At 40.1% G+C, this 23903-nt stretch overlaps 4 protein-coding genes across 10 annotated transcripts; 1 reads left to right on the top strand and 3 right to left on the bottom strand.

Annotated features, from left to right (window-relative positions):
- The first annotated feature begins 569 nt into the window (after positions 1-569).
- LOC116188455 (U-box domain-containing protein 62-like) lies at positions 570-3942 on the top strand. 2 transcript variants are annotated; one of them, XM_031517833.1, is made up of 8 exons: positions 570-987; positions 1414-1711; positions 2211-2292; positions 2439-2496; positions 2700-2788; positions 2960-3055; positions 3141-3216; positions 3475-3942. In XM_031517833.1, the coding sequence occupies exons 1-7, from the start codon at positions 681-683 to the stop codon at positions 3192-3194; spliced, it is 984 nt and encodes a 327-aa protein (XP_031373693.1). In that variant the 5' UTR covers positions 570-680; the 3' UTR covers positions 3195-3216; positions 3475-3942. The 2 variants fall into 2 exon arrangements, with proteins under 2 accessions (XP_031373693.1, XP_031373692.1); XM_031517832.1 differs by having other exon boundaries at positions 572-987; positions 3146-3216.
- A 94-nt stretch (positions 3943-4036) lies between these two features.
- On the bottom strand, positions 4037-7735 carry LOC116188454. Of its 4 annotated transcripts, none has more exons than XM_031517830.1 (7): positions 7380-7735; positions 7167-7269; positions 5471-6484; positions 5066-5128; positions 4750-4967; positions 4551-4672; positions 4037-4466 (listed from the first exon to the last, which is right to left on the bottom strand). In XM_031517830.1, exons 1-7 carry the CDS (start codon positions 7410-7412, stop codon positions 4355-4357), a joined length of 1665 nt encoding a protein of 554 aa, XP_031373690.1. In that variant the 5' UTR covers positions 7413-7735; the 3' UTR covers positions 4037-4354. The 4 variants fall into 4 exon arrangements, with proteins under 4 accessions (XP_031373690.1, XP_031373691.1, XP_031373687.1 ...); XM_031517831.1 differs by having other exon boundaries at positions 7167-7266; XM_031517827.1 differs by having other exon boundaries at positions 5471-6496; positions 7380-7733.
- A 4779-nt stretch (positions 7736-12514) lies between these two features.
- On the bottom strand, positions 12515-13892 carry LOC116189366. The gene has a single exon (XM_031519007.1). The coding sequence runs from the start codon at positions 13590-13592 to the stop codon at positions 12876-12878; it is 717 nt and encodes a 238-aa protein (XP_031374867.1). The 5' UTR covers positions 13593-13892; the 3' UTR covers positions 12515-12875.
- Positions 13893-21747: 7855 nt separating this feature from the next.
- On the bottom strand, positions 21748-23718 carry LOC116189474 (RING-H2 finger protein ATL74-like). 3 transcript variants are annotated; one of them, XM_031519150.1, is made up of 2 exons: positions 23700-23718; positions 21748-22962 (listed from the first exon to the last, which is right to left on the bottom strand). In XM_031519150.1, the coding sequence occupies exon 2, from the start codon at positions 22565-22567 to the stop codon at positions 21983-21985; it is 585 nt and encodes a 194-aa protein (XP_031375010.1). In that variant the 5' UTR covers positions 22568-22962; positions 23700-23718; the 3' UTR covers positions 21748-21982. The 3 variants fall into 3 exon arrangements, with proteins under 3 accessions (XP_031375010.1, XP_031375009.1, XP_031375008.1); XM_031519149.1 differs by lacking the exon at positions 23700-23718 and adding an exon at positions 23180-23523; XM_031519148.1 differs by lacking the exon at positions 23700-23718 and adding an exon at positions 23226-23523.
- Between the last annotated feature and the right edge of the window lie 185 nt (positions 23719-23903).

Genomic DNA, 23903 nt, shown 5'->3' with positions numbered 1-23903 from the left:
TCCCAAAGCCCGTCCAGTCTAGCTTGTGACGTGTCCGACTAATATCATTGGGTATATGTGTATAAATTAGTTATTAATGATGTGTTTGGTTTTAAAGTTAAGTAGAGTTAAATTTTGATTTTAATTAGGTTGTAATGATTGTGTTGTTGAATTATGAGAAAAATGTGAAAAAATAATAAATAATTGAGAGAAAGTAATGATTGTGTTATTGAATTTTAAAAACAGTAATGAATAGTTGAGAAAAAATAATAATTAGTTTAGAAAAAGTAATGATCGTGTGAATTGTAGAAAAAGTAATAATTATCTTGTTGAATTGAAAATTAGTAAAGTTAAATGAAGTAAATATAAAATTAATTTATAAGATCAAACAAGGCGTAAGCGTTTCTAGCACTCAAGTCCAATGCACGAACTTCCTTAAAGAACCAGTTTTTCATCTCCGGCCGACCACCCTTGTCTAGTACGAAGGCCGAGCCGGTGGGCTCAGTGGTAGTATTGTCATTAATCTCCAAACAAGGGGTAATCTGTAGAAGTCGGCTCACCCTTCGGCAAAATGGTTTCCTCCGACTGTGCTTCCCCTTCCCCTTCCCCTTCCCCGGAGAGAGATTAAAAAATTAATTAACAGAAGCCACCATTGGAGCAAAGCTCAGAGCTTCATTAGCTTTCTCCTTCCTTCTGTCTCTATGTCGGGCGAAGAACCGGCGGGGCTGAGCTCCCAGCAGCTCCTCTTCCAAGACGATCCCTCCCTCCGCTTCGCCCGCGTCGGCGGCGATCCGGGGCCCAAGCCCCGGGAGCTCGGGGCCCCCAGCTACATCCGGGACCGGTACTTCGCTCCACAGGGCGCGGAGTTCCGCCGGAGCCTCTACCCCGACGGGCCGGACCTCCGGGAACCCAGGTGGAACGGGGGCAGCGACACTCCCAGCGGCGGTGACGCGACGGACGGCAACGAGGATGACGATGACGACGACGACGACGAGGATGTCCACGCGGGTTAGGATTTTCTTTGGGTCGATAAATTTTAATGGCTTTAGCAATCTTTAGCACGGTTGCCGCAAAGTTTCGATTTTGTTTGTAGTTTTGTCTGGAAACAATTGTGGTGGCTCCCCGGCAAAGTCTTTTGTTTGGAAAACCACTAAGGTTGCAATCGAATTTGAACTTTGGAGGACGCTGAATCATATCACACTTAAATGAAAGTTTGAAGTTTGGGAGGTGTTCAATAAGGAATGTAATGCACACGGGCAAATTCTTTCATACGCTTTATGATGGGTGATTTATTGGCTTAACGGGTTGTTGATTGAAAGGGGAAAGTTGTTTACAAGCAAGAGAATCCGATGAAGAAGAATGATATGCATTTGCTCCCCGTAAGTGGTTCTTGGTTGATTTTCCTATTTTTGAATATGTTCATTGTCGGGCCAGGTAGAAAAGTAGCTGCGAAGGACGCCAAGTCCACACAGCCCATGAATAATGCTAGAGCCAGCTCCACTGAGATTCATCATCATCAGGGGCGAATGGGGAATTACGCTAACACCGTCACAATAGCGGAGCCTGATGGTGAATTGTTCTACTCACAGTATTTGCGGGGGTCTGAGGCGTCTGAGAGCAGACAGAAGGATGTGCCTGTCGAGAACACTTGTGGGTTTAGCGGAAGGAAGGATGTAGCTTTTCAGAGTGACTCAGGAGAGCCGTTACGGGCTATTCTTTCTGACCCCGTGACGTAAGTAGAAACTGTTGAATGCCCTTTACTAGGGCTTTGGGGTTGTGATGCAGTCCTATGATTGTGCAACTTTGATGAGGTTACTAACTGCAACTACAAGCTGCACAATTTGTTATGACTGTAATACTAAAATAGTTCTGAGGAGACAGAATACAATTAGATGTTTAGTGAAACAGCTCTTTGCTCACCAAAATAAAGTTAGATCAGGTTGTTAACCATTTTGATTTTGAAAGCTTCTTATTTCCTCAGAAAGTTACTGCAGTAGGTGGATTTGAATCAGTACTTGCAATGATATTCAAGGAATACATTGCCGTGGCCTGAACTGTTGAATTTTTTCAAGCTGATTTTGGATTTTCTGCCATTTTTAGGATTGAAAAAGTTCGACTAAAGTTTGTTATGTTTCTGGTCATTTTCTAAATCATATATATATATAAATAACAATATTGAAGAGTAGTCAGGTACTTTTCTGGTAGAATTATATTTGTTGTTGAAATTTCAGGGGAGCTCTTATGGATGATGCGATGATTTTGCCCTGTGGGCATTCCTTTGGAAGTGGTGGCATGCAGCATGTCATTGGAACGGTGAGTTCTTGGTGGAAGTATTGGTTTAACATTTTAAGTTTGATTGCTGCATGGTATGAGATTATGCAAAGAGATACAGCTGCACGTTTTGGGTAATTTGTGCTTTACTTCATTTATTAACTTTGATTTACAAAATGCAACTTCAGAAAGCCTGCCCCACTTGTTCGCAGTCAGTATCTGAAGAATCAATACTGCCGAATCACTGTAAGTAGAAAATAACACTTGTGCAAACTTTCTACGTTAAATCTAAAAGTCATCTATGTCTATGTTTTAGTCAAGTTTGACTGCTGTATAGGTTAGAAGCATGTAATAATTGAACTCCAATCTGATTCTTATAATTGGAACTATTAACTAACTCGTGTTACATACTCAAATTGTTCAAACCTTTCTTCTTTGTTTTATGTTAGCTCTGCGAGCAGCTGTACAAGCATTCCGGCGGGAAGAAGACGTGCTTTTTAACCGCTCATTGAAGAGGAGGAGAGACAGGGTTGAACAGGTAAACATCTGTTGCGTGTCTCAAAACAGTATGATATAGAATGCAGTGCAGTTTAATAAATGTCAAGAAAGAAAACAAAAATGTGAGATGTCCCAAGATTCATCTATAATTTTCTTTTCTTCTGGGTTCAGTTGGAGGTTCTTACAATTATATTGGATAATCAATTTGCAGGATATGAACAGTTATGCATATTCACTCATGGATCTATCAAGGAGTAGTAGAGGCGTCCAATTCCCTTTTGCCGTGACAGATAGAGTTATAATAAAGGTCTTCTTTCTTCCTGAACCATTTTCGCGCTTTGTTGAATCAATCTGTAGCAGTTGTAGAAGTTAATACTAACTGAGGATCTCAGTTCAGGGGAACAAAAGGACACCTCAGCGCTTTGTTGGACGTGAGGCTATCGTGACAACACAGTGCTTGAATGGATGGTTAGTTATTATTATGTATTTGATTATTGTAAAGTAAAGAAAAAAGTGTCAGACCTAGCTTGGCCAGGCCAACTTCAAAATCATTTTATACCCACTGAACTGTAGTCAAATCCATTAACTCATAGATCTATCAGCTTGATATTTGGCTGGTTTCATAAACTATCACCTCAATTTAAGATTTTCAGCTATGGTTCATGAGTCTTACATTCTTTTCCAAATTTGAGAGTTGTTTCATTGGTAATCATAAATCACTGGCAGGTACGTGGTGAAGACCCTTGACAATGCAGAGAGTGTTAAGTTACAATATCGATCGCTTGCTAAAGTCACCAATGACTCGTCATCGAAGCTGAGCTCGGGCAAGATGGCCCCAAACTGGCTTCATTCATGAGACCTTATTCCTCAGATCCTAGTGGAAGTTTTCGACCTCATTCTTAAGAACCAGGACTCTCTTGGTCTCCTTTAACCGCCCGCCGTCCATTCTTGTACATTCTTGTAACCATCAAAGTGATTTGAAACGAGAAAAACAGAGTTCCAGGACAGTTTATGATGTCAGTTTTGCTTCTTCACCTGTGCACAGTAAGCTGGCGATCTTGTATTTGAGCAGTTGTATTATTCTGTCTTTTTTTTTCCCCCTTCCTTTTCTTCCTTTTCTTTGGGTGCTGAGATTTATCTCCTTGTAAAAACCATTCGCTATTATCTAATTCAATGTAAAATTATTGGTGGACACTCTTGATCGGTTGACCTTTCTTTTTTCCTGCTGTTTGAGGAGGGAAGGATAACAAAATAGTGAAATCAAAATTAATAACTGAGGTACTGATGAGTCAAATTCTTCAGGTATTCCTGAAGGAAGAAATGTTTCACCTGCTGGAAGTTGTTCATCAACAAGACATTTATACGGTGCATCTTTATCTTGTTCTGCCCTCTACAGCCTGTAGTCAAAAGTATATCAAAAGTAGATTACAGATTGTTTCTACTTTTACAAGCTTCAAGAGTCGATGAAGCCTCCTCCTTCACAGAATGTACAGATCTCTCTGCTAGTGTGGGAACTTCAATCATGTTGGTTAATCTCAGGAATCCCTAGGAACATATAAGTCTATGAAAACCGGGAAGAATGATTGGAAGAACTGGTTTCAGAACATCAGAAGCAGGAGACATCTCCCTTTGACAGCAGAAAGTTGCATGTCGAATATATGGATGCTGCAGCTGCCTTTACTGCTAGCTCTCTTTCCGAGCTGTCAGCTTTTCCTGATCTGTGAACATAATTCATTTGTTCAAGTGTAAAGATAGAATCTCAAATTTGTTGCATTAAGCTCAGCATAAAACATAAGCTGTACCTTGACATGTTTTCTGTAGTTCCCGGGTTCTGCAGACCATAAGCTGTACTATATTGGTTAGCACTTTGCAGGCCTTGTTCACAGTGCATTTGCATCTCCTTAACTTGGTTCAGCCAAATCTCCTAAAAATCACACGAAAAAATGATTAAAACAAGTGTTTATTAACTACATCAAATGAGTTTTAAATCTAAATACTCACTAATTGCTGTTCTTCTTCTGAGAGTGCCTTATCCATCTGATCGAAGAGAGCACTCCACCTTAGCCTATGGGCATTGGCAGCAGTAGGAGTGGGGCCCACGATATAGTTTTTCACGGCAAAAGGATTATTCTCTTGATCAGATGAGAACTCCTTAGATATTAGGAAAGGTAGCTCTGTGCTGATCACAGCTTGAACTCTCTTTTTGCTGCGTCTTAGTGCTGCAAGTTCAAAAATTACAGGGAAACAAGAACAGTCATTAACAAACATGCATGAGATTCAACCTGAACTTTTTTACTTGGACAGGACAAAGCATTACCTGCTAATCGTCCTTTAATGTCTTGATGCAGCAGCTCTAACCATTGAGAAGCAATAGTTGCAGCTGAAACCAAAAGATTATTCTAGTAAATATAAAGCTTTTCTACTCTCTTGCACAACAGATTCCGGTTCAAAGTAGGAATACTCCCCCAATTTCTGCCTTGCCTTATGTTACTTGTTAGTATGGATAACACAGGACAACTCAGAGGAAAAAACAAGCACGAGCATTTAGCATCAGAAACCCTTAAATCCTAAATATTAGATGTCCTTCCTTTCTAATGCCCTCACCCTCTGAAACTGAAGCTTTCTCACCCAATGTACCCTTCAAGCTTTTTTAGCTGAGTCACAGGGAAACCGACTAAGTACTGAAACAAATAAAGAAGCACATAAAGGCCTGCAGCGCTACCTTTCACTGAAAGAGACGTAACACTGCCAAGGTTAGTCGAGCCCTCATTGGACATAGACGCTTCTGAAGCTTTGCCCATTGAAGCGGACAATTTCAGTGCCAATGGATCATTCTGATTAAATGGGTTGTATTGAGGACCAAGACTTGCAGTGAACATCCTCCCTACCATGTCTGGTCCAATGCTGTGCTCTCCATGCTCAGCAGATCTATTAAACGATACAGGACGCGACATTTTCTGCCAATTTGCTCCCAAATCACTGAAAGTTCCTGACTCTTTCCGAGTTCCATGTTCTTTACCAGCAGCTCTTGAATGGTTCCCCTTTCTGCTTCCAATATGGCCACTTGGAGGCTTTTCAGACTTCACTAGTGCCTCTATGATCGAGTGGACCTGTCTCCGATTCCTAACATGATTTATGATCCCAGGGTTTAATTCATTGAGCAGCCCACTTGGAGCAGCTAACTTTGCAAACTTATCTGCATGTTCTTTCCTTGCAAGCTCAAGCCTCTTCTTCAACAACAACTCATTCTTGATTTTCCTGCCACGTTGTTTTGGTACCGGTATGCCTCCATGAGAGGAAGACAAGAACCCATTCTGCTTCATCTCCTTCCAAATCTTCAGCGGGTCTTTCTCCTTCTCCTCCAACGGACCGGTGTTGGAGCTTGCACACTCAGAAACATCCTTTGACTTAGCCTGCTCATCAAGTTTCTTGTAAGGGTGAAATGGATTCTGACTTGGGACATCTTCTACATTGAGGTCTAAGTCAAGGCCTCTTGAGCTTGCAGAGTTATCGTCCTCACACGGCTTCTTATGCTTTCTCAGGGAGCATGCTTCACGATGATTAGAATCACCATCAGGATTGGTAGCGGTGCAGGGCTCTGCGTTGAGATCAAGTTGTGCAGGGATTGCTTCGGGCTCCGTAGGGAGGGATCCATTGGTAGAAATGGCCACGGGCTCGTCAGTTACCTCAGACATGTCTTGGTCGCGACATGGAGGTCCCTTGTCATCTAACAATTCTGAAGTTTTGGCTGAGAAATTAATTTCAAAGGCAAAAAAACGGTATCAAGATTCACATAACATTAACTATCAGCACGGAGGTGAAAATGTACCCAATTGTTGTTTCACAAAGAAATTTTGAAACAGGACAGATAGTAAAGCCAACAAAGTCCGGAAAAAAAAAAAGAGAGATAGAGAGAGAGAATTACTTCCTGCATATGAATCATCTAGAATTAACATACGTTAAGATAGTAGATCGCAAAGATGCCACACATAGAGAACATCACAAAATATATTTGAAACATATCGGCATTTCAAATGAAAAACCATGCTCTTGCCGCTGTTAAATGCATGTTTCCCACCAAAATCCCCTTATTATGAGGCATGCCCGTCAATGTTTGTAAAGCAAATCCCTTTCTTATTGGTGAATCGAAGCAAAATACTTTGTCAATGAAGGTCTAAGCAAGACATTCAAAATCTAAACTAGCTGTTCATATCTACTTATCATCATTCACCAAAATGAAAAACTTCCCTTCTCTAAAGGATGTATATGAACAAAATCTACCCGCAGAGGGGCCAAAACGAGATCTGGGCCACCCGTTATCGTTTCACTCCAAGTCATTGACCTTTTCATGCATCATATCTCAATTAAAAAAGAAAAAGAAAAATCAGACAAGCAGCAACAGCGCTGAGACAATTCACCTTCAAGACCCATCAGATATTTAAGCTCTCGCATTTTGACTTGGGCTTTTCGTTCGGCACCCTCTGACGTTTCCGAGCAATTCCGTCTATCACGCTTTAACTGCTAAAATATTCACAGGAATCCGAAGAACAAGAAGAGGAAGAATTCAGCCTCGAACCTGAAATAAGGAACAAATAGAAGTACCGGGCAGGGGGGAAAAAAAAAAAACTCACCTTTGGGTTCCCTGAATCAGACGGATCTCTCATTTTCTAACAAACCCAAATCAAAATCCAATTTTTCTACAACTGACAATCTGTAAGGGCGAAAATCAATCAAGGGTATGTGCAAGAAGAATGATCAGTAAGTGAAGAACTGAAAGGAAGAAGATAGGGGCCAAAATTGGGCGGGATTGGAGAGGATTAGGGTTTAAAACTCTGTTGGGCAAATGAAGAATTTGGATTGGAGGCAGTGAGTGAAGATTTCAATTTGAATGCAGAGTGAGAGAGAGGGGCCGCATGGAGAGACAAGAGAGATTAGAATCATTCTGAGCATTTCCGATTACAAAATTCCTTCTTCTTTTTTAAATAAGGTTTTTTTTTTTTTTGGGGGCGGTCCTGTTTTCAAATTCAAATGACGGAGATGTTTGGAGGGACATTGGACTTGGTTGGTGGGAAAGGCTAATTTCCTTCACTATTTGCAACCTCGTCCTCTTCTTTTTCTATTTCTTCAAATTTCTCCTTTTGCTTTAATGTTGTCGAAAATAGCGCGTTGTGTGGATTACACAGGACATGAACCCGAACTTTGCTGGAAGTACAGAAGCATTATACTCTTTCATGAGATTCCGCACATTGGGTTTGGGCTTGGTGGACTTGCTGACTTGTCGATAATGTAGCATTCGCACTAAGGCGATGCATCATCCGCAATTTAGAAATATCAAAGTCCAATAATTTTAGTAATTTCGAATAGTGTTTCTGAGCAGTAAAAGGACCAAATCAAAATGTTCTGCTCGAGACCTATCTCTCCCACATTTTACAGATAAAATTCTCGGCTTTCTTGCAGATATCTACGGTTTAGCACTGCAGAGAGCTCGGCAAATGCAATCAGTGATTATAAAGGCCAAAGGCGAGGTTGAGGAACTTGTCATCTATTTCTATACAATGAATGGGTAGGTTTCGGAAGTCAGATGAATGCGATTGCATCGAACGGTTCTGTTAAATGTCAAAAATGCAGCCTGCAGTGCTGAAGAATTGATAGATAACTTATATGGCAGAGTTGAAACTGCGTCGGAGTATCGGACATCTTCCCTTGGGAAGGTATGTGCTTCGGAGTAAGAATTCACGATTACTCATAGTCGACGTCTATGTTTCAGCTTGTAAAACTCTACAATTAAACAAAACTGCAAATCTCGGGCCCTTTCGCCATTTGTGGCATTCAGAGCATGCATCACTTTCAGGTCGGATTGATCATCTTCACTCAAAAGGCTAGAGTTCGGGAAGCTGGACTTTCGATATGAGATGGCTGCCCAAACTCGGTCAATGTTCACCCAAGCATTACCTATCATGTAAAAGTGATAATAGCACCTCATGGAGAAAAATGGCAAATTTTACAATGAAACGTCTAATTATGTTTCATAGTAGAACGCTAGTTTTTTTTAGTGTTTTTGATATTAAAGACAACGCTTTGACCCATAAATCTTTCAATAGCATTACAAATTCATCGGGGCACATGTAAAGAACAATAAAATTGGAGGTCGCTTACATGTCGATGATGTGTCGCTAACATGTCCGACTTATATTAGATTAGTTTTCTTTAAAAATCGATTTTCATGGTCCCGTTCGGTGAAATGGCAATGATGGGTGACATGACGGAATGTGATTAATACATGTGGCAGGAAGATTCGAAATAGTGGTATAATATTGTAGGCGAAAATTGTGAAATGAAAATGTAAAAGACTAGATATACTGTGGCAAAATATATATATAAATAATGGATAGATGAGATCAAAAGTTGATAAGATCTAATAGCTAAAATTTATGTTCCATCATGGAACACAAATTGGTGTTCCATTGTAAAATCTATACATGGAAAGCCCATATTAGGAACTATGGGTGTATACCCAAATTAAGGTCATCACAATGTTGATTTCAATACCATAATGAAGGAAAATTTTATGGTGCAATTAAGGGTTAATAACAAAAAAAAATGCATAAATTTTTCACATTTTAATAATTCTAGTACGAACTTGTTTTCTTAACCTAAAAGTGCACAAACTTTCGATTGTATAATAACTCTAACACGGAGTCAAATTTTCCGTTAATTTGGACAGAATCGAGGTCATAGAGGGCGACAACGACCCCAGTCGGGAGAGGGCGCCGACGACCCCAATCGGAGGGAGGGCGCCGACGATCCCAATCGTCCCCGTTGCCAACACTAATGTTCTTGGGGCGACATTCACCTTCAATCCTTCCACATCTGCGCAGTTCAAACTGATTTGTGTTGCGACCAGTAGCCCACTGGCTCGATACCATTGTCGACTCGCGGTGTATTGCTCCGACGGGCAAGTTGGAGGAGGCTTCAATATCGACACAGAACAGTTTCGTCCGTGCCTAGTGATACGGACCGGGTTATGAAACTGGCCCTGCAACCGGGCCCAATGACCCACAACGGAATCTAAGCCCAATGACCCAGCCCACAAACGGAATTAAGACCCAATGCAAGGGGACAAGCTTTCGCATTTGACTATAAATAGCAACTTTCCTATAAAAGCAAGGGAATTGACAACTTTACCGCTTAAGAACTTTCTCAGTTGAAATTCCAAGTGTTGTCGCCGTCATCCTCGATGCCTCCCTATTGTCATCATTGCCGTCATTCCCACTGCTGTTGTCATCGTTGCCGAGAGAAGGACAATGTAACTCAGACTCAGAGCACTGACTTGGTTTGAGCAATGCCTTTGTTCTATAAGAACCTTTGACAATGATTGAAACTTTATTTGCATCATCACCTTGCAAGTTATGTAACCCACCAAAAATAGATGGCTTATCTTTTCTCATTGGTAAAATCAATATTCGCAAATTAAATGTATCGCGGACAAGTAGTGTATATATGCAAGAAGCACATACGTAAATTTTTCATTTATTTTCCTTGGTTTCTTCTATGATAGTGACCAAAAGAGAGGCTCACATTTATAGCAAGTAACTTGCCCACACTGAAAAACCATCTTTTGCATGCTCAGTTCCTCTTGGCAAATTGGACAAGCTTCGTCATTGGCCCTTAACACACATTTCGTTTTCCTCTTTCTTGGAGAAGCTAAAGGCATAGCTGTTTCTTGAGTTACCGGAGAATTCGGATGTTCTTCAAGGCTTCTATTTTTCACTTGCAGCAGACCCTATAATACCAGTCACACAAATTTCAGTATAAAAGATTGGTAGAACAAAACAACTCGAAAATAAGATCTGGATATAGGATAAGTAATTGTTCAACAATTAAATAACGAAGCTATCTTTCCTTGCACGCGGTGTAACTCATTCAAAGACAAACACTTGTCGTTCGGGAATTGCACACTATTTCGTTCCAGTTCTCCCAGGCTCATAGCATCGAGAGACTTGTCACTCTCATCACCGTTTAAGAAGTAATCGGAAGGTGGCCATTGTGATCCCATCTAAGCTCGCAGAAGTTGAGCTTGGGCAATGCTCAAGGACTTCTCAGCAGGGTCCCCCGTCCGCATGCTGTATATAATAAACAAGATTCAACGAACTCGTTAACCATGCGTAGTATCAAGATTCAACGAACTCTACGAGACATGAATAGTGGAGGCTTACTAATTTCGAACAGCTGCCTCGAGGAGACGCATTTGCTTATTGCCAGCTCCGATACACAAGCTCCAGTTCGAGGGCATATTTTGAAACCTTTCACAAGAAAAGTGTGCGACTCCCATCCTTTTACTTGATAAGATTTTCATGATGCATCAAAGTAAGCAGAAGACGAAGGATTACGACAGTAGCATATTGCTGAATGTTAATCCGCTTCTGTTTCAATATCCCAAGAGGCAAGAAAGTGATTCGATCTAACTAGTATCACTTCCTGTATGGAGGGTTGATCATGAGATTCTCGGAAATGCTAGTTAACCAGAACTCAAAGATTTCTTTTCGAACCAAAGGAGAACCATTTGGAACCTGAGATTTCAAGCTCGTGGGAATCTGGGCTTTCTTTGTTTTTTAAATGATAATTTTACTCAACTTAATTTAAGTCTATTTTTCTCCATATTCAACAATGAAATAATTCATAATTTTGTTTTTTTCTACTATTTAATAATAATTTTCCACTCATATTTTTTCTTAATCATTTTTTTTATAATCAATTTTTTAATAATAATTTTTCTATCTATTTTTTATAATTAATTTTTTAATAATAAATTTTGCATATACTTTCCCATCTATATGTACATACATATGTATTCTCATACATTAATATATTTATCGATATTTACAATCACTTCGTAAAATCAAATTGAGTTAAATCACTTATTCAACTCGAAAACTAAATGCCATCAGAAGTACGGAAGGGGTGACAAAGTTCAATAGAACTGATTCAACAGACTTCTTCCGCAAAGCCAATGCCTCCTCTGCATAAGAGATTTTAGTCCGCGTGCGTGCATTTTTATGTGATAAAAGAGGCAGGCCTCGTAAATCTGACAAGGAGGAAGTGAAAGAAGATACGGCTAAGCTGTGACTACATACTTGAGTTTCATCTTAACAATCGGCATACTTCGTGGATCCAAGAACTGTTCCAGTGATTTTTGCGATAAATTCTTGTGCAGATTCTTTACTCTGTTCTATGTGAACTGGGTGTTGGTTCGTTCTCGATACTGGTATATGCATTACAAACCTTCAAAACAAAAATAATATGAATAAATTCAAATGAATAAAGTTCCAAACCAGAATCACACGTTCAAAGCTTAATGAGAATTACTCTCTTTTCCTCATCGAATTCAACAAGTAAACCTTACCTGCTCATGTGATTCTCAGATATCCTTTTGAGCAAGAGCGAGCTTCGAACTAAAACCAGCTAAGACCGTCACCCTAAAACTTGCACGCGAAACCTTCAAGGCATAGCGATCAATAAACTTTGATCCTGATTTGGGCTTAGGAAGATCCTCCTTTGTTTCATCCAAGGTTAGGGATACACTTCCCCACAAGGAGGTGATTTTTTCGGCATTAGAAGTAAAACTCTCACGATCTTTTCTCATTATTCAATTTCTGCCTCTTCACAGGATTCTGGGTCGCAAGAATTGCATTTGATATCATTAATAATGTTTGATCGACAAACAAACTTCATCGAAGGTCAAACTTTCTTTGACAACGGGGTTTTGTGACAGTACTTATACCGCAAACAGTCGGAAATCTTCCATGAATTCTCATGGAACAGCTACATCGTTCTGTTTAAAAAAACAGGAGTTCAACAGCCCTGATCGGCAACTCTTTCCGGAAACAGAGAATGCAACCCCCCCAAAAAAAAAAAAAACTCGATGGAGAGAAAAGGAAAGAATCAATCAATGTAAAACCACTTTGCAATTAATTCTTCCAAAGAGCAATCCTATACATGATGAGCCATTAGAATCATTATCATAACAACACTTGATCGAAGAATGAATTTCATCGGAGGTCCAAACTTTCTTGTCCATCAGCAGTTTACAACCGTCTGAAAGAATGAAATGATCTCATCTCATCTCCCTACCGCACCAGCCAGCATTTGTCCAGCTGCGTCTTCGCCTTTTCCCGGAAGTTCTTCACCCTTGTCAAGAAGAAGTGCACCGCGCAGAATCCCAACCCCGACGAGACCCGAGTCGTCTTCAGCAAGTAGCATGCTGGCACACCGCAGTTGGCCCCCTTCCCCTGCACGATGATCCCCCAAATCTGGTTGATTCTCTCACCGTCGTCATCGATTCGAACATCGTCCGATTTCTCTTCGTTATCTACTAATTCTTCCACAAAGATCACACCTTCAGGCAATGAGGTCTCCCCTTTCTCCCACTCGGCCCTCACAGCATCCCAGTGACCCGCCCCAACCTCCTTCTCCACCTTCAAATCGAAAAACCGTCTGCCGCCACCCTGGTCTCTCTCGCGCACCTGCACGAACAGCGGGGCCTCGGGGAGTTTCTTCACTATCTCCGACACTGAGGTAGTCATCCACTCATCCATCCTCCGATTAGCGACCGCCCGGGATTCGCTATCGCCGTCTCCCCCTCCCTCGATCCAAGAACCCGGGAACTTCGGGTCGTTCCTCCTGGGATCCCTCGAAATCGAGATGGCCCCGTTACCGGCATGCGATCTGGAGTGATTGGATATCACCAGAGAAGAGGGCCTCTCCCGGCCAGTAGCAGGGCCTACGTCGCGGCGGAGCGAGCACGAGGACCCTCCGACGCCGTAGCGAATCCCGACAGACGCCATCGGTTCCTGGCAGAAGGCGAAAAGGGTACCCCGGAATCCGGCTCTTGGTCGGAGAAACTGCTCCGGCGAGCAGATCCCCGGACTTCTTCTATGGGTTTGGTGGGTCAGAGGAGCGTTTCCTGAAAATTATATAGGGGGGGAGAATTGGGATTTGGGATTCGGTCAAGATTGGTGGGAAAGAGTGATTTTTTAAAGATCGGATTGAAATTTCAAATCGATGTGGAATTTGTTAGGAAGATTTATAGATGACCCATATGAAAAACGAATCAATCCCAACAGTCATTCAAGTTGCTTAAATTGCAGAGGTTCCTTGTCTCAGCTTCTCTCGGTTGTAGGTCGGATACGAAGAAGCTGCAGCCAGTACGATAATCCGGGGAGAGTGTTTGCATACGGACGGATGCATTAAATTTCGGTGCAACCCACTGCCGAGAGCCGTCAGATCAATGATGACGCACTCACCTTTGTGCTACTATATCGTAGAGATCCGTCTATCTTCACAAGGACTTTATGCAAATTACCTTGCTAATAGGCTTGACTTGTGAGTTATCCTAAACAGATTTATTCGTGTTTAGATTTCATGCCCGTGATTACTGTTGACCTACTACGGTTCACTGATAATATGAATTTAGAAAATCCTCATCATAATAGAAAAGAGGACAAACATTTTTTATCGGATCGATGTAGATTATGATGGAATCAAATATCAGTTGACTCGACGCAAAAAGAAGTCTTTCAAACCTAGTCGAGATGAGAAATACGTGAATTGTAAGAGCTTTCTAACATTCTATTGGCTGTTGCAGCGAGTGCTTGTTAATGTGCAGCACCGGATCGCTCCCCGGTCCAGTCAGGAGGACCACGAGGAGAAGATGATGCGGAACGTGCAAGAACTCAATCCCGCACGGGGCTGAACCCCTCCGACCTCACGTGTATAGCGTTTGAGGTGCCTGCTCCAATCTGAACCGTACGTTCTGATGGCCGGGGACTGCGTTGACCTACACTGACCGTCCGATCTCAAACCGTGGGATTTAACGTGAGCGCGTGGGCACCAGATCACAGCCCAATGTTGTTTTCCAAGAGTGAGACACAGCATAGAAAACGATTTGACGTGACGTGGCGGGTTCCCAATGGCTGGATGAGAAAAGCACGCGGCGACACGCTTTTGTTGCATGCTGATTGTGAGCCGCCACACACTTTAGGCAAACTCAGGCCAATGAGATCGGTTGTCTTTCCACGTAGGACTAGGATTGCCACGTCAGCGCCGTCATTCCGCTCCACTTTTTTTTTTTTTGGTATTCTTCTCCAAGTCTGGGCCGCTGGAGTCATTAATGGGCTGAGCTGAAGACAAAGAACCCAACCTCACCGGATCTATTCTCACGGCCCTAGACGCGTTATTTTCGGGCTGCTTTATGATCTTCTGCAAGAGCTAGCCCAGCCCACTTCAGGACATTCGGGTCGAATTTCAGTTGATTCTCTTGCTAAAATACTGAGTCCTCCGATGAATCACGACCATCAGATGTAAGGGGATTCCCGTGAAACCCATCACTAGTAAGAAAATCAGCGGTCAGCCTAAACAGACGACCACCATTGAGAAAGGTCTCGGTGAGAAGACGTGCGTAGGGATATCATGTTCTTCTGCGGATCCTACTCAGAAGCCCTATACTTCATAGAGTTCTCTCTTTTTCTTTTTTTGTGGGGTCTAATATTAGAGCCATAAATATGTGATTGGGTGTGTTTTTGGTACCAAAAACAACTCATCGAATGTTCTAGCGATGTAGGTTGTGAAAATACCCCGGCCATTGATGTACTTTCCTTTCATATATACTAGCTTCAAACAATACTTTAGTAACTTCATTGCTCATATTACAATTAAGTTGAAATGTTTCACCAATATCAAAAGAGGGTGTGACCCACCAACCTGAGTTGATCTAAGCAGTTTGACGTTTGTTTTCCTTAAATAAGGTCTCGGATTCGAGTCTTGAAAATGGAGTAAATTCGCGCTAAGGGATTTTTACCCCTTAGTGGCCTAACTCGACTTGACTGGATTAGTTATGACTAATAGCGGTTCGACGCTTGTTTTCCTTAAGCAAAATCTCATATTCGAGTCTTGTAAATGAAGCAAATTCGCGTTGGAAGAGCTTTATCCCTTAGTGGTCCGACTCGATTGAAATAGTCGGGACCAATTAGGCTTCCGGATATCAGGATTCACACAAAAAAAAGAGGGTGTAGCCTAGTGATGCGTCCCCTATGTGGTAATAAAGAGGTTCTAGGTTCAATACTCAGTGAGACTATCCGTGCTCATTTATTAGCTATTGAAATTTTTATTTCATTATACTATACCTATGGGCCTTCCTCGTAACTAAAAAAAAAAATTCAATAATATAATCTTACTAGATTTTTAGACATGTAAGTTGCAGGTGTTACAAATAAAAATTCACAAAATATCATTCATTAATCTTATATTGTGAATGAATTTATATTATTTAGATACTTTTAGTGAGAAACTATGAGAAATTTGTTGGTAAGTTTTCTTATTAAAATCAAAGGGGTATAGCGTAGTGACGCATATCTTCACTTAGTAACCAAGGGATTTCAGGTTTGATATCCATTGTGAGACTACTTTTATCAATTTATTAGCTATTTTAGGATTTTCATTTTATTGTACTAGGCTCATCAACCTCACTCATAATCGATTCTTATTAAATAATAAGAAATATTTTGTTTAACAAGAAATTTGTAGTTCAACAATAAACTTGTTATTTTTTGAATACTTATTAAATTGTAAGAAACTTTTTCTTTTGATGAGGTGGTGCATTATTTTGTAAGAAATTTTTTAATTTTAATATAATAAGATTCTTGTTAAATAAAAAAATTTTCTTACGTCTTCCTATTTCTTGGAGAATTCTTAAAAATAAACTTTTAAGGACTTTCCTTATAATACCCACACTCTTTGTAAAAACTTTATATCAGTTTATCACATATCGATACTTCCCTAATTTCTCTAAATAAAAGGAGTGACATGACATGTTTCTAATATTTTTATTATGTCCAAATTACCGGTCCCTTCAAATTCTTTCCTTTCCGACGAAAGCCTCGTATGTATCATCTATTATTGTTGTTGTTGTTGTTATTATCTGCTAGTTCCACGGGGCGCAACGGAAGCGAAAAAGGAACAGAAATTCAAAATTTCCTACCCGTGAAACTAATTCCAAGACCTACTAGAAGAATAAGAGTAAATAAAAACGTACCTGGAATATTTAAAGTTGTCGACCGAGCGTCCCACGCGTGACGCCTCTACTGGAATCCACACCGACTTTGTCGACGAGTCTTCGAGATCGGCGGTGCTAGCGACCAACACTCGAAAGAAACACTGGTGCGACTCTCGAAATTTATTAGACTTAATTGGACCTAATGAGTTGAACAATTCAACTCAATTATGCCCATTTATATACATACATGTATATCTTATATATTTGTGTATGTAAACGTACACAAACACATGCATACATATATATCTCATCTATATATATATATATATATTCTGTACCCTTTATATAACAAACAGGAAGGGAAGAAAATTCAAATCCCACCGATGTGGGATTAGAATTACATGGGCTCCCTACATGACATGTGTCTAGGTAAATGGCATCATTTAATTAGCCCATGTGTATGTATAAATGTAGACATATGTATGGCCCATGTGTCTAGGTAAATGGCATCATTTAATTTAATAAATCGAGTCTAATTAATCGACAAATTTAATCTCATTAAATATCCGATTAATTAGTCGCACCATAAATCATCTAATCTTTATTAGATGATTTTATTGTTTCAAAATATCTCGTCAATTTAGTCGTAGTGTGTGACCCTGTAGGTTCCCAATTACGTTGACAGTAATATCAAAATCTCTATTTCAATATTACAAACAGTGAGTGGCATCTAGCAATGCATCAATGTTACTCAAGTAATCGGAAAGTCAATTTCTCGACGAACCTTGTGACCTCCATTACCGTGTAATATAATCCCTTTGTCCTCTATATCTCTATTGAGCCCAAGGCATGGTCGATGACATCCTTGTATGGCTCAATATCTCTTTTTCTTGGTTTACCGGGTAAGTCTATCAGAACAAATGAGCTCGATATCATTATATCGACTCATTTGGGTATGCATACACTTTTAGACTTAACCACCAAGTGGCCGTGAGATATCGCTCCCGTTTCGTAGGAGGGACAAATCCTATCTTGATCACTCACATTCCTCTCCATGCTCTGTGGTATACCCAATAACTGTCTTTATAACCATCCTGTTACAGTGGCGTTTGACAGTATCAAAGTATATGACATTACATGTAGGAATCTATGGTGACCTCAAGTCAAAGGACCATTACACTATAGTCACTTTGAGATATGCTAATGACAGTCACGTAACAACCCATGTAGCAATCTCATGGCGGATCAGTCCTATACACATTACTCTTAATGTATACATGTGGTGTGATTTGATATCTCCATATCCATGACCTATGAGATTTGATCATCAATCAACACTTACACTAATCTAACCGTATTATCGTTGTCCTAATTAACGATAATACTTTGACTATGGACATTTAGGAATAATGTTCAGTAATTATAGGATCTCACAATCAAGTCACACTTGATGCCTATTGAACCTACTATTCCAAGGACATTATTGTGTAAAATCATATTTAGCGCAATTTACACAATAACAGATATGCCTCGTAATATAATGAAATACATGTCATATTACAGAACTGATGATAGATTGCATCTAGGGCATACACCAATTCCCAACAATATCATCATTAAAATGCAAAGCTCAACAAATGAAGCGTGTCTTGATTTTTCATTATTTCAAGTTTACACTTTCTATGAATTTAGACATATTTAAATGTTGTGCTCTATCCTTTCAATGAATCTAGCCACTTTTATATGTTCAATGTATTTAGAAAAATTCTAATTCATTCGTGTTTTTAATCACATACACACATCTATTTACTTCATTTACACTATTAAGAATACTGGGATTACCGAGGAGCGGATCCCTTGGTAAATCCAAAAAAAAATGACAGATTTTCATTACCGAGGGATTTATTCCTCTTTCTCCTATCACCTCCCATCTCTCTCATATTTTTCTTGCATTTTTGAAGTTTCAAACCCAAGACCTCGCACCCCCATCTGCCCATCCCTCGTGCCATTTCCTTAACCGTTGAGCTACGAGCATTATTCTTGTTATTTCTCCACACTTAGTTATATTTGTATGACTTGTCTTTACATTTTCATTTAAAAAAAACCAAAAACTTGTAATATTAACAAATTTGCATTGATAATATATACATTTAATAATAAATTCAACATTATTTATATGTATAATGCACGTGATATTTAATTGAACATAACCACATCGTTTACTTGACCTATCTAAATAGATTTTAAAGTAACATAATTGAGAATTTTATAAACTCTCCCTTACGTGTTCGAACATGCTTTCCACTACTATTTATTTTGAAGTTTTACTTCTAATACTATTTTTTTCATTCATTCTCTTTTTTTTATTTAACTTTTCATGTACAATATGAAAATGTTAAGTAATTATAAAATGCATCTATTTATGACTCGCACTCTGAGGGTAAATATAATCTTAATTATAATGTTTATGCGCTCCAAGCGTAAACATTATATTTATATATATTTTTTCAAAAACTCAAAATTTTAAATATTCAAATTAATTAATTTCATAGTTACTATAAATATATGATACTTTCAATCCTAAATTAAATTAATTTTATATTTAACTTACAAGATAATATTCTCTTCAAGAAATATAATTTATATGTGATATATATCTCTACAATTATTATTGTAAAACAAATATTAATTTTCTCATTTGATATTTTATTTTTTTAACTTTTTATTAAAAAATTCATACTTTTTAATTTACTGAGGAATTCTTCCCTCGGTAAATTATTGAAAAAATAATTTTTTTCTTAAAAAATAATTATTATTATTGAAAGTTCAATTGATAGATGAAACATTCTGTAGGTTATGTAAAATTCAAATTACAAAGATGTGTGAAAAATTTACGATCATTAAGCACCAATAGATAAAACACGAATTTTGCATTTTTTTTTATTTCAATAATTATTGTTATCCACTGTTCATAATACATAATGATGTAATGAATGAGATTATTTCCAGTTCTTGGGGATCATGCCTGTAGGAGGTACGATTCCACCTCTTCTTTCTCATTTTTGAGACGCACTCATCACCAAATATATAAGTGAAAGATGTGCAGCATATACACGGTCCAACCAGGGGGCAATGGGCGGATGATTCATTTGCGTCCTGTGCCCTTCCTCTCTGCCAGGGTGATCAACTCCTCGGGGGCACATCGCTGTAGTATGGGCGCTTTGCTCCGTGCATTGGTTTGGTGTTTCGGGTCACTAGGACGGCCCTTGCCCCCGACGAGTTGTATTCCGGTCGTGAGGCCCCGGCTGCCATGACTTCCTGTTGTTACTGTTTTCCTTTTCATCTTCATTCTTAGTGGGCCGGGGTTCCTTCTTCGTCCTCTTCTCCTCCTCTGGTCACATATACTACCCAGTTGAACTCTCTTGATCGTCTCTTATTAGGCCCATCAAGCAGTCTCATGACATTTCTATAAGGTTCTTGATTCAAATTATTCCCCCACTTAGGAATCATTGCATACGCGATGGTATTCAGATTCCTTTTGGCTTTTTTAATTAGCCACTTTGGTGATAAGGTTCTCCAAATTGCATGAAAAATTGCAAGGACAAAAATTATGTGTCCGATCATATATATCAGTCTCATCTGTACGTCCAACTGTACATGCGTCAATGTACGATGTTTAATTCTTGTCTCATTTGGCAAATCGTCCAATCCATTCCTACTAGTGATAGGTCATATTGTCCCAAACGATCGTATGTGTGGAAACGGGATCACCATATACTCCAATTTTATCTTAAGTTGGAGGTTTTGTTTTGTACTCTCCCCTTTCATGCATATTATATCCTACGTGCCCATGTGGCTCAAAATTACTGCAGAAATCGCTTTATGTGTAGTTATATGATTTATTTAGCACGTCTTGTATCCCAATACTCATTACGGTGTAAGGATAGTAGAGCTATTACTGATGTAAGAGTGCACGTCGATTAGAATATATATATATATATTGAAATGTGAAATATGCGAAGTATCTTGAATTGGATTAGACCTAAAGTTTACAAAGGGAATGAAGTTTTATACGGGAATAAAACTGCTTCCGAAACCGATTGTGAGTTGAGATTATCCATAACGACATAGGAGACACATATATTCTCTCCCGCAATCTTGCGAATCAAGGAAAAATCTTGAAAAGAAAGATATATACAGATCAATTATGGCTATGGAAAGGATGTGGACCAAAATGCTGACAAATTATTATGCTTTGTCGAAGACACAAACCAGACAGGTGCGATGGTGAAATTCCTAAGCTGTGGGCCGAGAAGACCCCACCAGGAAATTGGCAAGACTTCCTTAATTTGATTCCATTCTTTCCTTGTGAGCCCCAGCAATTGATGATTCCTTGAGTTGTTACGCCCATCAAATCACGGAAAATTCTACCGTACTCCATGGCTATATGTTTCCCGTCGACGCCATTTGGAGCGGGGGACGATGATGAGGCTTCAGGTACCGTAACCGTGAAATAAGATAGGAGTTTCCACCAAATCAGGCAGGAAATTAAGGAAGGCTGTGACGGTTCCTATGATGGGCGGATTTGGTAAGAGGAGGAAGTGTCAGTGGACTTGGTCTCTCGATTGATATAGTAATTTCTTCATAACTCGATGATCATCGTCTCAAATTCGACTTGAGAGCCAACTAACAAAAAATGGCAGATTACAGGGAAAATTTGGATGATTGCTAAATAGATATCTCTCAAACCCTATAAAAATTGACAATTCAACTGATTCTTCCTTGAAGTAGAAAGTTCTTGATTACGATGGATAATGTCTGATAATGGAAAAATCCCCGAACCAATCGGTCCGATCCTAATGCAAAACATTTCGATGAATCAAGACTATATATGCCATGAACAACTTCTGAAAAAAAACATTCTATACAATTTGTTGTCGTTGAAAACCTTGAAGACATAAAGCAATCAACATTTTCCCCAGAAGAAATAGATATCCTCATAGACATTCAACATTGCCATCAACAGCATTGCAGGTGAAAGCTGAAAACGTAATTTATACATTGCTCTGCTGGTACTGTTCCAGTAAGGTTTTAATACACGATCTTGTCCGGAAAGATATGTGAAAAATTCCTTCGGATTCTCAAATAAAAACTGATCAATCAATCACCTGTCACGCTTGATCATCAGCCCAACTCGGATTCTGCAGTTACTGGAATTTCTGTTAACGGGTTTACCGTGGCATCAGAAACGATTGGTGGCGGGGCATGCTCGAGGACGGATTGGCGGCAGGTAGGGCAGGAGGAGTGCGAGACTAGCCAAGTGTCGATGCACCCGATGTGGAACCTGTGGTGGCACCTGGGCAGGACCCGGACCTTCTCTCCATCCTCAAACTCCCCAAGGCAGATTGGGCAGTCCGTCGCGGTTGCTGCTGCAGGGATGCCTAGGCCGGTTCGGTGCACTGACACGGGGATGCGGCGGAGGGCACTCTTCTTCAGCCCCGTAGCTGTCATTCGGGCAGTGGCTCGATCACTGGTTTCAAGACTGAACCTGCGGCTGCACCTGAGGGCGCAACGGACGATCGAGTTCAACCCCAGGGCGCAGATCAAGGCGCAGAGAAGTGCTGCGAGGATGATCACCATATTCGAGTCGAAGCTGGCCTCGTTGCCATAATGGCCGCGTGGCCTGTCGCCGTGAACCTCCGGTGGTGGGTTCGATCCAGTATCGAGCAGTAGCCGATGCGGACGGTGAGCAAAAGGTAACGTCGCCATTTAAATCCGCAGGAGAAAGAATAACAACCCAATATGTACAGGACAAACCTGATGAATGATTCGTACCGGGAGCTAATCAATGCAAGAACCGCCCGGTCAATTCCCCGGTGCAGGACGGCTCATGCTCGTCGGTGCAGAATCGGACCACGAAGGAGATGGAGAGGAGGAAATTCATGTCTGTCGAGAAATGATCAAACTCAGACCCTGGTACGCTCTTCAGTTTCAGTTGTTCTTGATGAGCTATTGTGACAGGTGGAGTCTGCAGCTTGCAGTGCCTTCTGCTTGGACTTGGAGGTACTTACAGCTCTGCCATGGACGCCATGAGAATTTCTTGAAGCTCTGCTGCGTCTTCCACAAGATCAAAGAAAGGTTGGGAGATCACTGAAGAGGGAAACCTGAGAACAGGGGAACGGAAATGGTGAACAGAGGAGCTTTCTAAAGCCTTTATGAGAAGAAGCTGAAACAGTCTAAAAATAGGCTGTTTTGAGGAGCTTTGCTTGGGATATCTTTTCAATTCGTAATCATCGCAAGCCGGAAACCAAACAGAACTACTTTAGAATTGGAGCGATCAGATTGCACAAAACATGTACGGAGCATAAAGACGAGCCTTACATGAATTCTGAAATGTAAATGGTTATATCCACTACATCGTGTGTACCTTCAGATATTCTCGAAGATTATCGGAGGAGATGGCGAAAATAAGGATTGAGAACTTGGGAATCAATAAGTTGATAGATAAAGGGTAATGGGAATTTTGATTTTGGGAACCTGATCCCAACTAATCACAATTACCAGTGTGTTCTTTATGGAAATCAAGGGGAGAAGAGAGGAAGAAATGCTTATTCCCAAGCACCAAATCCTTCTCCCACTCCATCACTCTTCCATGTTTGAAAAGGCAAAGTAATTAAATTCATGTTCTCTTGCCTATGGCCAATGGTTGGCTTTGGATGCTTAAAGGCAACATCCAATCTTAGTGCTCATAATTAAAGATAATATGATATTATGATGAACACTGTTTCTGATAAAGCTCATTACATTATATAAGATTGAAAAATAACGAGATGTGATGTAGTTGGTACATGTATTCTAAGACTTTATTTGCAGTGCAGGGGATGAGATCCACAAGAGATACCTCGTGGCCAGGGTCAAGACGACATCTGAGCAATGATTAATCTCAGCTTATAGGATAATAACACCTCATAATCGGACCAAAAAAAAAATGAAGACTGAAATGAAGATGAAGGGACTGGTTTGGCCCTCATAATTGTTTTTTCCACAAGACTATTCAGAATTTTTTTCCATGGAAATTAATGTGATGGTGAGTTTTGTGGCCACA

Source organism: Punica granatum, chromosome 8 (genome assembly GCF_007655135.1).
Source record: "Punica granatum isolate Tunisia-2019 chromosome 8, ASM765513v2, whole genome shotgun sequence".
NCBI classification, from domain to species: domain Eukaryota; kingdom Viridiplantae; phylum Streptophyta; class Magnoliopsida; order Myrtales; family Lythraceae; genus Punica; species Punica granatum.
The sequence above is the reverse complement of the archived record's forward strand: the minus strand, read 5'-3'. Positions and strand labels throughout refer to the sequence as shown.

Coding starts and splice junctions, on each gene's coding strand:
- LOC116188455 (XM_031517832.1), top strand. CDS start 681: ATGTCGGGCGAAGAACCGGCGGGGCTGAGCTCCCAGCAGCTCCTCTTC. Junction 1,712..2,210: donor ATTCTTTCTGACCCCGTGAC/GTAAGTAGAAAC, acceptor TTGAAATTTCAG/GGGAGCTCTTATGGATGATG. Junction 2,789..2,959: donor GGAGAGACAGGGTTGAACAG/GTAAACATCTGT, acceptor ATCAATTTGCAG/GATATGAACAGTTATGCATA.
- LOC116189366 (XM_031519007.1), bottom strand. CDS start 13,592: ATGGCGTCTGTCGGGATTCGCTACGGCGTCGGAGGGTCCTCGTGCTCG.
- LOC116189474 (XM_031519150.1), bottom strand. CDS start 22,567: ATGGCGACGTTACCTTTTGCTCACCGTCCGCATCGGCTACTGCTCGAT.
- LOC116188454 (XM_031517827.1), bottom strand. CDS start 7,412: ATGAGAGATCCGTCTGATTCAGGGAACCCAAAG. Junction 7,270..7,379: donor CTGATTCAGGGAACCCAAAG/GTGAGTTTTTTT, acceptor TGAATATTTTAG/CAGTTAAAGCGTGATAGACG. Junction 5,129..5,470: donor TACGTCTCTTTCAGTGAAAG/GTAGCGCTGCAG, acceptor TTTTGGTTTCAG/CTGCAACTATTGCTTCTCAA.